This window comes from Brienomyrus brachyistius, unplaced genomic scaffold (assembly GCF_023856365.1).
Source record: "Brienomyrus brachyistius isolate T26 unplaced genomic scaffold, BBRACH_0.4 scaffold85, whole genome shotgun sequence".
Taxonomy (NCBI): Eukaryota; Metazoa; Chordata; class Actinopteri; order Osteoglossiformes; family Mormyridae; genus Brienomyrus; species Brienomyrus brachyistius.
In genome coordinates, this window is record NW_026042360.1 from 609,337 (window position 1) to 625,325 (window position 15,989).

The 15,989-nt window shown below is 50.2% G+C and overlaps 1 protein-coding gene across 2 annotated transcripts; it reads left to right on the top strand.

Moving 5' to 3' along the window:
* The first annotated feature begins 26 nt into the window (after nucleotides 1-26).
* Nucleotides 27-15,552, top strand: cluha (clustered mitochondria (cluA/CLU1) homolog a). 2 transcript variants are annotated; one of them, XM_049003606.1, is made up of 26 exons: nucleotides 27-383; nucleotides 5,396-5,589; nucleotides 5,695-5,866; nucleotides 5,945-6,088; nucleotides 6,230-6,357; nucleotides 6,494-6,648; nucleotides 8,427-8,552; nucleotides 8,846-8,993; nucleotides 9,068-9,160; nucleotides 9,670-10,364; nucleotides 10,820-11,028; nucleotides 11,767-11,868; nucleotides 12,100-12,200; nucleotides 12,280-12,432; nucleotides 12,509-12,571; nucleotides 12,686-12,930; nucleotides 13,113-13,197; nucleotides 13,367-13,520; nucleotides 13,706-13,845; nucleotides 13,944-14,024; nucleotides 14,123-14,248; nucleotides 14,440-14,561; nucleotides 14,657-14,750; nucleotides 14,921-15,055; nucleotides 15,138-15,211; nucleotides 15,347-15,552. In XM_049003606.1, the coding sequence occupies exons 1-26, from the start codon at nucleotides 260-262 to the stop codon at nucleotides 15,468-15,470; spliced, it is 3,987 nt and encodes a 1,328-aa protein (XP_048859563.1). In that variant the 5' UTR covers nucleotides 27-259; the 3' UTR covers nucleotides 15,471-15,552. The 2 variants fall into 2 exon arrangements, with proteins under 2 accessions (XP_048859563.1, XP_048859564.1); XM_049003607.1 differs by lacking the exon at nucleotides 27-383 and adding an exon at nucleotides 678-1,331.
* The last annotated feature ends 437 nt before the right edge of the window (nucleotides 15,553-15,989 follow it).

A 15,989-nucleotide genomic window follows, 5' to 3' on the forward strand; every position in this document is an offset into this window, starting at 1 on the left:
CTATAGGTTTTCCGTACTAAGACGTTTTGGGGGTGGTAGACGCCAAAGGCAAAGGGGTCAAGAGGAGGATAAACCACGTGTGACTGTTAAGTCCAGGTCTGTCCTTCCTGGGAAGTTGTTTTTGTAAGATCGTACCCTCTTCATGTAGCTAGCAAGCCGGCGCAAGAAGGCGACTCCGTAAAATCACGTTACTGCACAGAGCGACTTACCTGGGTCTGAAGCACCGTAGCTCCATAGCTAACCTCCGACTGAGAGAATCATGGTCAGTAAGACGGAAGACATCCCGGCGACTGTGCCCAGCACTAAAAAGATGAATTTGCCAGATGAAGGAGATAGTCCAGACAGCAGAGAAAGCGAGAAAGAATCTCCTAAGGATCCCTGTGGTACGTGTCGGTTTCATGTATTATGTCGCCCATTCTAGCCCATTGTCAATGTATGACTTTTATTAATGGTTTTTATTCCCAGTGTATTTCTGAGGTTGACAGCTCCAGCTAATGTTGAGGTCAGTTTATTAGCCGCAAATGTAATTTAATTACTGTCAGAGCAATAATCAGCAAAACCCCATCACGTATTTATGATGCTTACTGTTATATGTTTTTACGTCGGTCGACTGGGATCTTAACTCGCGTCGATTAACCTTCCCATTGACCAGTATAAATGAAGGAAGAAGGAACTGCTATGACACGCAAGCTTAGAAATTGAGCGAACTGTAATTATGTAAATGCTTTATATATATGATCTTGCACGGTTGCTAGGTAGTCTAGATTCATTTGCAGGTAATGGTGACTGTTAGATGTTAGAAAAGAATTCTGGACATTACATATTTAGCCTTGAAATTCTTATAAAATGTGAGCGTTAGCAGTATTAAGTGCTTCTGAAGACCGAAAGGCTTCCAATAAAATGAGATCCGAAATAACCAGCTATGAGCACCGGAGTCAGATCACTAGCTAGCAAGAAGTTGCACATGTGTAGCAGGGGTAAGCATGAATGAACTGAAGGTCACCTTCAGTGGAAGCGAACAATTGAAGTCAGAATAGGAGGGTTCGCAACTGTATATGCTTCAAAGAACATATGGTGTACTTCAATAATCTAACCGATAATAATCAGAGTGTGGTTAAAACGTTATTGATTAGATGCGAAACAGTTCTGTGTGACGGCTGAGCGAGTTCACCCAGTCACGCTGAACTTTTCTTCTGGACTCCCACTCGTATTTTTAACGGATGAGATCGTCCGTTCCGCGACCCGGAAGAGGAAATCGCGCCTCGGTTAAAGTCATGGTGCATGTATGCCGAGAAGGTTACACTAAACATACAGAAGGAGTCCTCAGGCGGGTAAGTGTCATTTAAAATGAAGATGCATACCCCGCATCGTGTGCTTAAGCTGGCAACGTCACATATAAGCGGCATTGATCTCTCTCTGTTGTAAATTTAAACGGTTTAGTTCAACTTTTTAACTTTGCGGTTTAAACGAGTTTAGTTTTATAAATTTGGGGGCCCATGAGTAAAGATGCAATTGTACTTCATGCAGAACAAATACTACCCCCTCCCTCTAGCGGAGAACGTGCTTTCTTCACGTTTTTTCATTCCTCTGACATTAGCCCCACTTTCGTGACAGACTTGACAGGGAGGTTGATTGCTTTGGTGCTTTAAGCTCATTATATTATATTTTTCTGGACTTTAGAACATTTAACATGGGGCTTCCGCTAAATGTGTTACTGAATGTCACCCCTTTACTTGGCACCGGTCATTTGAAGTGCCCTTTAGAGCTGTCAGCTTGGCAGCGATTTTTAATCTATTACTGCACTTTCCAGGTATATCTTTAAAATCACCGTTGTTGTACGTTATTGTACTGTTCTGTTTATGTTAAATAGCCGCGCTAAAGTCAGGTGGATCTTAAAATATGTAACAACACAAACTGTATTTAAAGACACACCTGCAGTGTTACTATTTTTAAGACTCTGACAAAATAAATTTGTCGCCATTTACAGGATTTTCGGTAAGCTGTAGAATTCCAGACTCTTGTGTGTCTTGTCCTGCAACATTCTATATGTACCGTTGTGGGGTTTTTTGCCCAGTGGTGGCTGACCATGCGACAGAAAGTGCAGTGTTTTTTTTTTTCTTTTTTTCTTTTTTGTGTAACTCCCCTGAATCTCTTTCAGCGGTCACAGCGGGTTGTTTTTCCTAATGGATGAAAAGAAGCTTAAATTGTACTGGGTGGTGTTTTTATGTAAATGAGCCGGAACTTCAATGTTGTAATGTGCATCTCCTTTGGTGCGCGTTTATGCAGCGCGCATCGTTTCTGCTTAGCTCTGCGCTCCTCTTCTGCTTTTTAAGTGTCTTTATGCAGTGGTGCACTTCTCACTATGACGTTGCTCCAACTGTTGAGCAAAATGGATTTCGATCATGGGAGCCACGTTGACCATTAACTTCAATGCTATCGTCTGCCCTCCGGCATCTGGATGGTTGTGTGCTGTGGGGATTTCTTCCCTGCTCTTTTAGGGGATTGTTGAGGAATTAATCTGCCGTCTAAGCAAACAAAGGAATGCAGTCCATGATTTGCCTTGGAGGGGATTTCACAACATGCTCCAAACTGTGAAATTGAATCCCCAGAATGTAGGCCAGTCCTCAGTCCACTTGTTTTTTTTGTTTGTAGTTTCTGTCATCGCTTACTAAATTGCGTTTTACATGGGAAACACTTCTTTTTCAACTCTTCTTATTTTTAAATGAATTATACAAATAAATTAACTTGACTTAACTAGAGGCAAGGCTTTTAAATGTGTTGCCGAATTGCCCTTGTCTTGCTTTGGCTTACTGAATGAGTTACACAGCTCAGCTGAACTGGTTGTTGGACATTAACTAAGCACTTCTGGTCTCTCCACTTCTATTTTGTTACTTGGTGCCCCTTCAGTGTGGTAAGTTGTACATTGGCTCTCCATTGTCAGGGATTTTGTAGAAGATTACAAATGTGTTGGAATATCATGGTGATTTATAAATCTGAGCCCATGCTCGTTTTGAGCCTTCCTCTGAGTCTTTTTAAGACCAACATTTATCACTCAAGGATGACCAGAGATATCTTTGTTGGTATGGATCAGAATTGAGATTCTTGTTGGGTTTTTGCAGGAAGTCTTAAAGGTGCTGTGGTATTTTGTGCCTGTGCTCCACTGTTTAAGTTATATGCTTCAGCATCGTTTGTCCTGGTAAATTATCCAGGGGCAAAGGGGGAAGGAGGAAGAGGACCTTTACAGTGTTTTTCTCAAACGTTCCCAGTCTTGTTCCCAGAGTCTGTTGCTGCTCTCTTCTGGGAAATGACGACTTTTTGGTGCCAGATTTGTTTAGGAGCTGCTGCTTTGGTTTGTGGTCTTTGTAGAAAAGAATGCACCTGATTTTTCATAGATGTAGGCTATGGGTAGGGCGGTCGAGGGGCGTGGGGGCTGCTTGATGTCTAAGGGGGGCACCTTGTCGAAGGTGAAGGCAGGGACTCTTGAAGGATGGTGCTGTTGTCTGATGGGGGCTTGGCAGCATGTAGTCTCCCCCGCTGCAAGGTCTGCCCCGTCTCTCTGCTATATTTAACCATGGGCCTCCTGTTTTGCAACACCTCCAGCCTTGCCTCACTTTGATCTGTGGTAGGAACTTTGTCCTCATGCGTCTGTTTTGTGCAGAGCTCTGCTTCATGGGATATTCCCCCCTGTTTGTGGTCTCCTTTCTTTGTTTGTTTAACTGTGTTTCTTTAGTGTCCTTCACAAAGAGACTCGTTTGTTTATCTTTATCAGTCCAGCGGCCCAAACGGAAGCCTGTTCGTGCCATCGGCCTGCTGCGCTGAGTGGGGTCCCCCACTGGTTATTTATGACTGGGGACTCAGGGTGGTGGTGGGGGGGCATTGGTGCCTTCAATATCAGTTGAATTAGGCCACAGTGGTGATGTAAGCTTGTAATATGATGGTGGCAGGGGGGCTGGGGGAAGTCGAGGACACCGTGAGAGATTATCTCTTTAAAATAGTTAGAATTGTTTGACGGTATCCAGGTGCAAAATGCACCCCGTAATCTCATGATACATTAACATTGTACTGGTTTGTCGAATTCATTACTTTTAAATAATGGTATTTTTTTTATTAAATCTTCCATCATATGGAGTAATACTGGACAGCGGGAGGACTTCCTGTATCGGTGTTGGTTACATGCCTAACTCAGCTCTGCAGTCAGGCCCCATGTGGGACTTCATCTACCCACCTTCCTGTTACAAGCTGATTCACATAAGCATCATGCAATCTGCCAGGCGGCCTCACTGGTTTGGGCTTAAGATGGCGATTTGCGGCTCTGGGCCTTGAGCTCCGCATGGCGTAAGGGACACTCTGCTGCCTCTTAATTTGTTCGTTACAGGCACTTCATCTGAACGGCCTCGAACCTGCAGGTATCCGGCTTTCAGAGTCGAAGTTTGATCTTTTTTTAATTTTTTTTTTTGAGAATGAGATTCTGGTCTGTAATCCCAGCCGCCCCCCCCACCCCCCAGGCCTGGCAGCTGTTTGTCTCTCTTCTGACCCTCACACTCCTGTGCCTTTGGCCATAAACAAGGACAGGCTGCCAGTTGTCTGGGGGGGCAAACAGCCATTGGCTGCAAACTCGCACTAAATAACCCTGAAATTCCATTTCTGCTCCCCATGTAGTTTTGTGTGCTGGGGTTGGGTGGGGGGGGGGGTGTCCTCCCATATTTTTTCCCCAACTTGTCAAACCAAGGCCACATGCACGTGTGTGGACCCGGGCTTGCTTTGCCCTCCCCCAGCCAGTGATATCAAACTGCTGGAGATCAGGTGGAGAGCTTCCACTGCAGCAGAGGAATCTCACAGTGGCAGACCAGGCTCACTGCATGGGGATGCAGCCCCGAATAAGCATCTGTCCCTGCTGATAGCTGGTTGCCTGCCCGCTGATAAGACCCTCACCCTACTGGGGGGCCGAGGCCTGAGGGTGGAGCACAGTATGCAGGGCTCTGTGACCACTCTCGTCTACCAGCACTGCAGCAGCAGTGTTAAGGACTGAGGACAGAGACGGGTGTGCCTGACTGAGGGTGGTGACAGTTGACCATTTGAATAACAGTCACACTATTTACAGTGTGTCCCTCCACTTCCTAAAGCCCAAAGCACAGATGGGGGCAGGAATGATGGGATGGAGATTTCCCCGCCAGCCCCCCACCTTTGCTTATTTAACCCACATGCTCTGCTGTGAGGGTTGACTGAGTTACGATGGAGGCCATTTTCCACTCAGATGAGGCAGAGGTGAAGGACATGGCCCATTGCTGAGCGACTGGGATGACGGCGACTCTGGGAGGGCGATGCCTGGGGTAGTGTCGTAGGGGAAGGCCATGTGTCAGTCATTTTTCAGTCCCCCTGCATTTCACCTTTACAGGGCATAGTGCAGGCAAGGCTATGACGAATGGAGAAGTGGCCCACAATCCTTCTGAGCAGGTTGAGTCCAAACAGGATGGAGGTGGGGACATGGAGCCAGGCGAGGACCCCAATGAACAGGAAGTCATTGTGATTCAAGACACAGGATTCACTGTCAAGATCCAGGCTCCTGGGACGGAGCCCTTTGACCTCCAGGTACCACCTGTTTGCTCTTCTGTGACTGCCTGTGAAAGCGCCATGAAGACTCTGTGGAAATATTCAGAGTCAATGTCCATGACTCTTCGTTCCCCTCGCCCCCAGGTGTCACCTCAGGAGATGGTGCAGGAGATCCATCAGGTGTTGATGGACCGTGAGGACACCTGCCACCGCACCTGCTTCTCCCTGCAGCTGGATGGCAATGTGCTGGACAACTTTGCTGAGCTGAAGTCCATCGAGGGCCTCCAGGAAGGCTCTGTGCTGAAAGTAGTGGAAGGTGAGATATCAGGGCAAGGTGACGGCAGCTAGTGTGGGCTGTTCTTGAAGTGCTGACTCGCCCGCTACCCCTTGCCAGAACCATACACTGTGCGCGAGGCCCGAATCCACGTGCGGCATATCCGGGACCTGCTGAAGAGCCTCGATCCCTCAGATGCCTACAATGGGGTGGACTGCAACTCCCTCTCCTTCCTGAGTGTCTTCACTGATGGGGACCTGGGGGGTGAGTGTCTGGGGTGGGGGTGGGGTGGTTCTCTCCTTCCTGAGTATCTTCACTGATGGGGCCCTGGTGGGGTCTCTCCTCATTTTGAAGTGCCACTGACAGTTTGACTTGGTGTGATGTTTTACCCCTTATGGTGCACAGAGAGTGAGAAACGCAAGAAGAAAGGCAGCGAATTGGAGCAGATTGACTGCACCCCCCCAGAGCACATCCTCCCTGGCAGTAAAGACAGGCCACTGGTGCCCCTGCAGCCACAGAACAAGGACTGGAAGGTGCTGGAAGTGCCATAATAACTACATGTTGGGATTTCAGTGATAAATGTACAGAGTAAATGCAAGAGTGAATTAGCCTGGCTGGGTAGTGGGGGCGTGGGTTTTTAACAGGCCTGCTCTCTTGGCGCCCGGGCAGCCCCTGCAGTGCCTGAAGGTCCTGACAATGAGCGGCTGGAACCCCCCACCAGGCAACAGGAAGATGCATGGTGACCTCATGTACCTGTACGTGGTGACGGTGGAGGAGAAGCACGCCAGCATCACCGCCTCCACTCGAGGATTCTACCTCAACCAGTGAGTGTCACCCTGAAGCCGTCTTCCAGTCCACGAGGCACTGTCACACTGAAGATCAGAAACCTGGTTCTGAGTTCCTGGGCTGACTGGACCAGGAACTTCTGCAGCTCATGATCACTTCCATGTGTCCTCTATGCTAATGAAGCGTCGGAGGTGCTAAAAGTCCGTCGGTCAGTTTCATATGAAACTACACAGCAACCTCAAAACAGTGAAGGATGAACAAGTCATTTTGTTAGTTCGGCACCATCTCCCCAATAACTGTCTGAAAATATGGGTTATTTCAAAACGGGACATTACATTTATACAGCTCATAACATTTTAATAAATCTGGCCAGCAAATCGATTTTGTTTTCCACAGAATAAAAAAAGATGCTAAAGTATTGTGCTAATCAGCACCGATACCAGCCATTAGACAGAAATATGTTACTGGTATCAATCAAAACTTCCATAACTAAGCACCACTATATAATATGAAAGGAATACCAGGGCATGGAAGAAAAGACCGTTGCCAAATTTCTGATGCAATTAAAATTTTTTCCTTTGTAGACATATGGAGACAAACCAAAATAATGTATTCCTTAATGCGTTTAATGTGATGGAATTCTTTTTGCATCTCAATCTGCTTCATTTTGCGCCCGTACTTGCAGCGCGTTTCCCCACACTATTGCGTAACTTCCAAGTTTGTGCCGGTGCTTGTGGTCAACCAGTCAGCAGTGTTCCTCACTATAAGCGCCCACCCAGTATTTCCTGGTTGACTGAGAAAATATCGGAATGCAAAATATGGACCAAGGATTCTTCTCAGGAACTACAATCGGACCGAGTTCCTGCAGTGGGGACGCGACTGAATTTCCTGGTTCTTAATTGTGGGCCTCACCACTAATTAGCGAAGCTAACATTTCTGTTAGCGGATCGGCGTTCCCACTAACTTCGAAAACATTAGCGGACCAATTAGATTATTATTTTTTTTTGTGTCGGATATACTGAAGACATCCATGGCCAGGAAACTCCCCAGATCTTAATCCCATTGAGAAGCTGTGGTCAATCCTTAAGTGGGTGGACAAGCAGAAGCCCACAAATACCAGCTAGGAGCTTTAATAAGGCAAGTCAGGATTTGGCCCAGAAGCTGATGTCCGGCATGACAGAGCAAATCGCGAAAGTCAACACTGTAAATTTTGACTCTTTGCATACTTTTGATTTGTTTGCCAATATAAGCCTTTGAAACATATGAAATGTTTAATTGTTCTTCAGTATATCATAGAAACACACAAAAAAATCTAAAAATGCTGAAACGGCAAAGTTTGCAAGAAACAAAAATTTGTGTCGCTGCCAAAACCTTTGGCCATGACTGTAGAAAGAAAATTTCAAAGTAGATTTATTCTGGAGACAAAATCCAACGATGCCCAATTGGTTAAGTCCGAACTACCCCCAGGTAATCACACTCTAGTCTATGGGACTTCGGTGTAAATTTAACACTCTTTTTTAAGTTTTTAAGTTGTTCAGAGCCAAACATTGAACAGAAGCAAAATTCATATTAGCGGTTAGCACTAGTTAGCGGTTGTCATTTTGCTATTTCTTTATTGTGGTTTATCGGTTAAGCGTTAACAAATTAAACTTTGGAGTAAGCAGATTAGCAGTTACCAAAGGTACCTTTTCAGTCACTTCTAGATCCTCACAAAAGTTCTTGCGGTGGGAAGGAACTAATTTGTTCATGTAAAAGATCAGCACAGCAGTGATTTTTATTAACAAAGCATCGTATCCCTGACCTCCACCGACTGCAGGTCCTCCACCTACACCTTCAGCCCTAAGCCTGCCAACCCGAGCTTTCTGAGCCACTCACTGGTGGAGCTTCTTAGCCAGATCAGCCCGACCTTCAAGAGAAACTTCACCGCCCTGCAGAAGAAAAGGCAAGTGTCTCTTGGGGCCTGAAAAACAGGGCCGGTCTCGTTCTTCTTGGCTGTCAGCAGTCGTTGCCAAAAAAGCCAGATAGGAGTCATGGGTTATCAAGGTTATTTTTGATGGAATCGAATTTCTGTGATGATAAAAAAAATCTCTTGCCCTGTACCTGTCGGCCTGTTAAGTCATTACTTCAACAGGCCTGAAGGTTCCTTAAGTACAGTTTTGAACACATTGAAAATAGCTTGTCAGACAACTTTTTCTGGGTGTGTGACCGTGGCATTCCTTCCGGTTCCTGCCTAAGGGTCCAGAGACACCCCTTTGAGAGAATAGCCACCCCCTTCCAGGTGTACAGCTGGACCGCGCCACAGGTGGACCACGCCATGGACTGCGTGAGGGCGGAGGACGCCTATACCTCCCGCCTGGGCTACGAGGAACATATACCTGGACAGGTACGCCGATGCAGGGGCTGTGAGGGCCTTACAGTCTGCCCGTTTGCGGGAACTAACGGTCACCTCTCTGGCAGACGCGTGACTGGAACGAGGAGCTGCAGACCACCCGAGAGCTTCCCCGTAAGAACCTGCCTGAGCGACTCCTCAGGGAACGGGCCATCTTCAAGGTGAGACCCCTGGCCGTTCGACTCCCTCCCCAGCGTTTCGGTTTAATGTGCTGTGAGTACAGATGTGCCTCATTGTAAAGTCATACTGACTTTACGATGGTGTGATAACGATGCGCGTTCAGTAGTCAGCCTTGAATTTTATCTGTCCCCGGATTAGCAGTATGCGGTTCAGTGCTGATGCCGGCTGATGGCAACATCCACTCAGTCTCTGTAGTGATTGTGAGCATAAACATGTCATGCAGTGATTTAACAACGTATCAGACAGTGATTTTCTTACCTGTGCTCAACCAAATAAACTTGTTTTCATTTACTTTTCAGTTATTTGTTAGTCATTTTTTACTTATTCATTGACAGTACTTATTTACTTATTTTTCCATATACTATAATTTGAGTTATCTTTTCCACGTCATTGTGTGGTCACTGGAATGTAAGCCGGCTGTAAGTGGAGGAGCACCTCCCCCTCAGATGGGCGGGGCTTATCAACGCTAACTGCTATCCGCTAATTGCAGGTGCACAGTGACTTTGCTGCAGCAGCCACACGCGGGGCGATGGCGGTGATCGACGGCAACGTGATGGCTATCAATCCCGGTGAGGAGACCCGCATGCAAATGTTCATCTGGAACAACATATTCTTCAGCCTGGGCTTTGATGTGAGGGACCACTACCGGGAGCTGGGCGGGGACAGCGCCGCGCACGCCGCGCCCACCAACGACCTGAACGGCGTGCGGGCCTACAGCGCCGTGGACGTGGAGGGCCTGTACACGCTCGGCACGGTGGTGGTGGATTACCGCGGCTACCGGGTCACTGCCCAATCCATCATCCCCGGCATCCTGGAGCGCGAGCAGGACCAGAGTGTGATCTACGGCTCTGTCGACTTCGGCAAGACCGTCGTCTCTCATCCCAAGTACCTGGAGCTTCTGGAAAAGACCAGCCGGCCTCTGAAGGTGCAGCAGCACGCCGTGCTCAACGAGAAGGGTGCGGCCGCCGAGCTCTGCTCCTCTGTCGAGTGCAAGGGCATCATCGGCAATGACGGGCGGCACTACATCCTGGACCTGCTACGCACCTTCCCTCCTGACCTCAACTTCCTGCCCGTGGAGGGCGAGGAGCTGCCCGCCGAGAGCAGGCGACTGGGATTCCCCCGGCACCACCGGCATCGGCTGGCCTGCTTGCGGCAGGAACTCATCGAGGCCTTCGTGGAACACAGGTGGGGGCCGTCTTGGCCAAGTGACCCTATTAACTTCCGTAGGCCACTGTCTGTCATCAGAAGGCCCGTTACTCCCAGCTCCATAGGCACTGCTTCGGGTGGCTGCCCTTCACTCCCACCTTATTCTCAGCTACATGTGTGTCTGTGTCCATAGTGAGCAAGACGGGGTAGGCAAAAGGGAATTTCCCCTTGGGGATCGATAGTGCCATTATTTATTAATATTAATTATTATTATTGCATACGGTCTGCTGGAACTTTTATATGCTTAAATACAACAGCTGTGGATCTCATATCAGTGGAGTTTCAGCAGTAGCATGAAGGCCAGATCAGCTAGTAATTAACATGACAGTGCCACCTTGTGGCGAAGCAGAGGTGCTGCTTGTTTAAAAGCTGCTTCCCCGAGAGCAGCAGAGAGGTGGCACTGTTAGAAATGGCCTCGGCTTGGTGCGTTCCAGGTACCTCCTCTTCATGAAGATGGCCGCGCTGCAGCTCATGCAGCAGAAGGCCAGCAAAGAGGGCGGGACACTGGCAGCGGTGCCCGAGGTCCCTCTGGGGGAAGCTGGTGCTTCCGGGACACCCCTGCCGGACTCGTCCCAGGTCGCTGCCGTCAACGGATCTGCCGGGCCGGCAGTGGAGAACGGGGAGTGCCAGAGTCCGCTGGAGGGTAAGAAGCCACAGGAGAATGTTCCGGGCTGATTGAGTTGCCTGTGGAGTGACAGGTGCAGCAGGTGATCGATGTGGGTGGAGAGCCTTCAGGAACACCCTCTCCTCCTCCGATTGGCTGTGTAGGAACATGGGGTAATCCCCACCTTGCCTGTTTACTGGGGAGCTTATTTCATTGCCTTTGTCCCCCCCCCCCACCGCACACTGTGACCCTGTACCTATCCTGCCCTCCTCCGGGAAGGCGTGGGTACAGCCTGCATGTCAGCTGTCTTATTCTCCATCCTTCACTGCATGCCCCCCCTCCACTTCCTGTTAGTCCTATGTGGATTGCATATCCGCCCCATTCCCCTTGAGATTTAACCTTTGACCTGTGTCTGCTGCTTGTTGGATGATAGGAAATGAGAGTAAATCAGTTTTTAATGCGGTTTTGCCATGCCAGTGTGCTGCATGCAGCCCTGTGACCGGGGCACATGGGGGTATCACAAGCCCCGCTCATTCCGCACGCCTGTGATTTATACAGAAGTTGTTTTTCCCTGCTTCCTTGGCACGAGTTCAGCTCTTAATGTGTGAAAAATGGCTCCGGTGGAGGTGTGTTATTGATCCTTCCCGTTGTCAAGGACACCGTCGGCTGTGTGGTAGCGCTCGGCTGTCGATACCATAAATTGTTGTTTGGTGTGTACGTCTTTGTTGGTGATGATGAAGCCCCCCCTCCCCTTCTAACTGCCCTCTTTTGCTGCAGATCCTAAGAGCCGTGAAGTGGTGCTCAATGCCTGCAAAGCCGTGGGCTCCGTCAGCAGCACCTCGTTTGACATCCGCTTCAACCCAGACATATTCTCCCCGGGTACGCCTGCCAGCCTGCCTCGGTGTCGTAGGAGAGCTCTTCTGCTCACGCTCATGGTCCACGGGACCCTTCAGACCCCGAGTTTGCGGAGTGTCACTGCTAGGCCCCTGAGCATGACCCTTAAGCCCCAGTTGCTCCAGCAACTGACCGATGCTTATTTCTCAAAAGATCACTTTTGATAAAAGCATCTGATCGATAGACAAATAAATAATGTAATGTGTGCTGTGACAGGGGTCCGTTTCCCTGACGACAGTGCGGAAGACATAAGGAAACAGAAGCAGTTGTTGAAGGATGCTTCTGCCTTCATGGTGTCCTGTCAGATCGACTCCCTGGTAAGTGGACTTTCCCGGCCTGTTGCCCACATGTCAATGATGCTGGTGACATCTGACCCCTCTCGTGCCTCTCCTTCAGGTAAAAGACTGCTTGGACCATACTGCCCTGCCCATGGACGGTGCCACGCTCACAGAGGCCCTGCACCAGCGGGGCATTAATGTCCGCTACCTGGGCACTGTGCTGGAGGTGGTGGGCAAGGCCATTGCCAAGGGCCAGCTGGACCACATCTATGTGAGTGACGCCTCGTGTGGAATCTGAATGGCAGCCATGATGCTAAATAAACCTGTGTTTATGTCGCCCCCCCCAGAGGATTGGAATTACAGAACTGATCACCAGGTGTGCAAAGCACGTCTTTAAAACATACCTGCAGGTGAGAAACGGTTCCCCCATCTCCTGTTACGCCGCGAACCTCGTGTTGGCCAGACGTTACCGGCAGCGACGGGCCGTTTTGCTGACGGCTGCCGTCCGGCTCTTCCCTCCCCAGGGCGTGGAGCTGTCTGCCCTCTCCGCGGCCGTCAGCCACTTCCTTAACTGCTTCCTGAGCTCCTTCCCCGAGGCTGTGGCTCACCTTCCGGCGGACGAGCTGGTGTCGCGCCGAAAGAACCGCAGGCGCCGAAACCGGGTCCCGGGTGGCGGCGATAACACAGCGTGGGCGAGCCTGACGCCCGGCGAGCTGTGGAAGAACATCGTGTCGGAAGCCAAGACGTACTACCACTTCGACCTGCAGTGGTGAGGCCTGCCCCCTAGCCTGGCACAGTCCGGTCCGGTCCGGTTCAGCTTGCTGGAAAAAAAGCTTTTCCTGAAGGAAAGATTGTGTACTAAGTTAAATCCGGCGTCGGGTGACAATTGGACAAGCAGATGGAGGCTGTGTCATTCCTGCTGTAGCAGATGTATGACATGTGTCTCTGCAGCGAGAGTGTGGACCAGGCTGTGGAGGAGTACAAGCTGCAGAAGATAACCCTGCTGAGGGAGATTTCCATCAAAACGGGCATCCAGGTTGGCTTCAGTCTCCTCGCGCCGGGCACTCAGCCCAGACGACAGGCTCCGACGCGCCTATCTCGCTGATCCAAAGCACTTGAGCGGTGACTCGTTACGGTTCAATCAGTATGGGTGCAGTTTTGTTGCTCTCTCGTCCAGTATCGAGTTACCCCTCCTGTTCCGTCAGGTCCTGATGAAGGAGTACAACTTCGATAGTCGCCACAAGCCGGCCTTCATGGAGGAGGACATCCTGAACATCTTCCCCGTCGTCAAGCATGTCAACCCCAAAGCTTCTGATGCCTTCCACTTCTTCCAGAGCGGTCAGGCTAAGGTGCAGCAGGGTGAGCAGGGCCCACTAAGCTGACTGCTGGATGTAATTAAGCTCTAAATGTACCCGTCTCCCACGCCTATTACATGAGAGTGCATACTAGATCCCATTGACAGCTAGACCATGACCTTTGACCTACGACCCTTGTATTACGGGTAGACGGGACTAGAGTCGCTAAGCCGCCGGTTACCCCTCCAGGGTTCCTGAAGGAGGGCTGTGAGCTGATCAACGAAGCTCTGAACCTCTTCAACAACGTCTACGGAGCCATGCACGTGGAGATATGTGCCTGCCTGCGTCTCCTGGCGCGCCTCAACTACATCATGGGCGACCACCCTGAGGTATGGCACCCCGGCTGACCCCCCCCCTCTGCTCAGGAGCCGTGTCAGATGTCTGCCTGTCGTATTCCACCTTAAAGATCTTAATTGTACATCCACAGGCTCTCAGTAACCAGCAGAAGGCTGTTCTGATGAGTGAACGGGTGCTGGGTATTGAGCACCCTAACAGCATACAGGAATACGTAAGTGCCCCCGACGCGGCTTTCCGTGCCCCCCCCCCCCGCCGACGCCCCCCTGCGGCCTGTAACTGAAGCCGTCCCTCTGGGCCTCTCGTCCTCAGATGCACCTGGCCCTGTACTGCTTCGCCAACGGGCAGCTGTCCACCGCCCTGAGACTGCTGTACCGTGCCCGCTACCTAATGCTGCTGGTGTGTGGGGAAGACCACCCAGAGATGGCGCTGTTGGACGTAAGTGATTCCAGGTGTAGCACCTCTGTGCTTTTGGTTTTACCTTAAGTCATAGAGGGAGTGACAAATAGGTAAACCGAGTGTGATGCTTGGTAACCAGCTAGTCAAGTTGGCGACGGGCTCTTGTTTGAACCATGTCACCCATGAACGTGGTTTCCTTGCTTACACTGCCTCCTTGTGGTTGTTTGCAGAGCAACATCGGCCTGGTCTTGCATGGTGTCATGGAATATGATCTGTCCCTCCGGTTTTTGGAGAATGCCCTTCTGATAAATACCAAATACCATGGGCCCCGGTCCCTGAAAGTGGCCCTCAGGTATGGATGATAAATCGCTGCCTGCCATGCGCCCCCTCCCCATACACACAGCCAAAGGTGCCCCTGGCTTGACTGTCCCCTTGTGTGCCTCGCAGCCATCACCTGGTGGCACGTGTCTATGAGAGCAAGGCGGAGTTCCGCTCGGCGCTGCAGCACGAGAAAGAGGGCTACACCATTTACAAGAACCAGGTGAGCGACGGTGCTGCCCTCTGCTGGAGGGAGGTGTAAAGCGTTTACTTCACGCGAGAAATGCCATGATTAGCAGCGTTATCGCGGCAAATTAGGGATGACGACTGCAACTGATCTTTGGTTTCTGCAATGTGCTGGTGCTCAGCATTAACCCTACGACCTGCTTCCAGGTGGGTGAGGCCCATGAGAAGACGAAGGAGAGCTCGGAGTACCTGAAAACCCTAACGCAGCAGGCGGTGGCGCTGCAGAGGACTATGAATGAGATCTACAAAAACGGCTCCAGTGCCAGTATCATGCCCCTCAAAGTCAGTGCCTTCAGGCCCCCGCTGCAGATGGCGGTTCCTCTGTTTCTTTGGGGCTTCTAATAATTTTTTATTTCCCTTGTAGTTCACAGCCCCAACCATGGCCAGTGTCCTGGAGCAGCTTAACGTCATCAACGGCATCATTTTCATTCCTCTCAGGTGAGGCTGCGGAAAATCGTACCAGTCCCGAGTGTTAGTTTCCCGTTTTCTAATTGGAGGGGCTTTAATCATAGGGCTGAATATTCGCTGCGAGTCCCAACCTGCCAGTCATTGTAGCCTCATTTCCACCTGCAGCCAGAAAGACCTGGAGAATCTGAAGGCTGAAGTGCAGCGTCGGCAGCAGCTGCAGGAGTCGGGCAGGAGCGAGGAGCAGCCAGACGGGCCTCTGGAGATGCAGGACAAGCTGGCAGTCGATTAACACAGTGCCCCATTTTGTCCGAGGCCTTTTTCCATCCATTGGAACTTGTGGACCTGAGAATCAACCTGTCAAGAAGGGTGGGGTGGGGTGTGGGTGTGGGTGTGGGTGTGGGTGGGGGGGGGTGTACAGGCACTTATTAAGCTTCATATTTTGCATAGAACTGATTTGGTTTAATTTGTAGGACCTGACGTGTATGTTGGGGGATGTAAAGAAGTTTACCAAGTATACAATTGGGGGAAACTGATGAAAGTACTTTAGGAGCCAAATGAATGGTGTGTGTGAAGCCTGGGGGGGGGTGTGTGGCAACAATGATGAGAAATGGAGCCGTAGCTCATATCCAGTGTCCCAACCCCACCCTGAGCCCCGGACCCCTGCGGTCAGCAGGCCGCCTGCGTCTTCTGCCTCTGCACGCAAACAAACACGCGTGTACACAAGGTTTCCAAAACTCAGGTGATTTCTACTGTGCACTAGATGAGGTGGAATGGCTTCAGCACATAGCAGTGGCCTTCAGCGGGCCAT

Bases quoted from the DNA above. Each gene is read 5' to 3' on its own strand.
- cluha (XM_049003606.1), top strand. From the start codon at position 260: ATGGTCAGTAAGACGGAAGACATCCCGGCGACTGTGCCCAGCACTAAA. The intron at 10,365-10,819 runs GTGGGGGCCGTC...GGTGCGTTCCAG, and splicing joins GAGGCCTTCGTGGAACACAG to GTACCTCCTCTTCATGAAGA. The intron at 15,212-15,346 runs GTGAGGCTGCGG...TTCCACCTGCAG, and splicing joins ATCATTTTCATTCCTCTCAG to CCAGAAAGACCTGGAGAATC.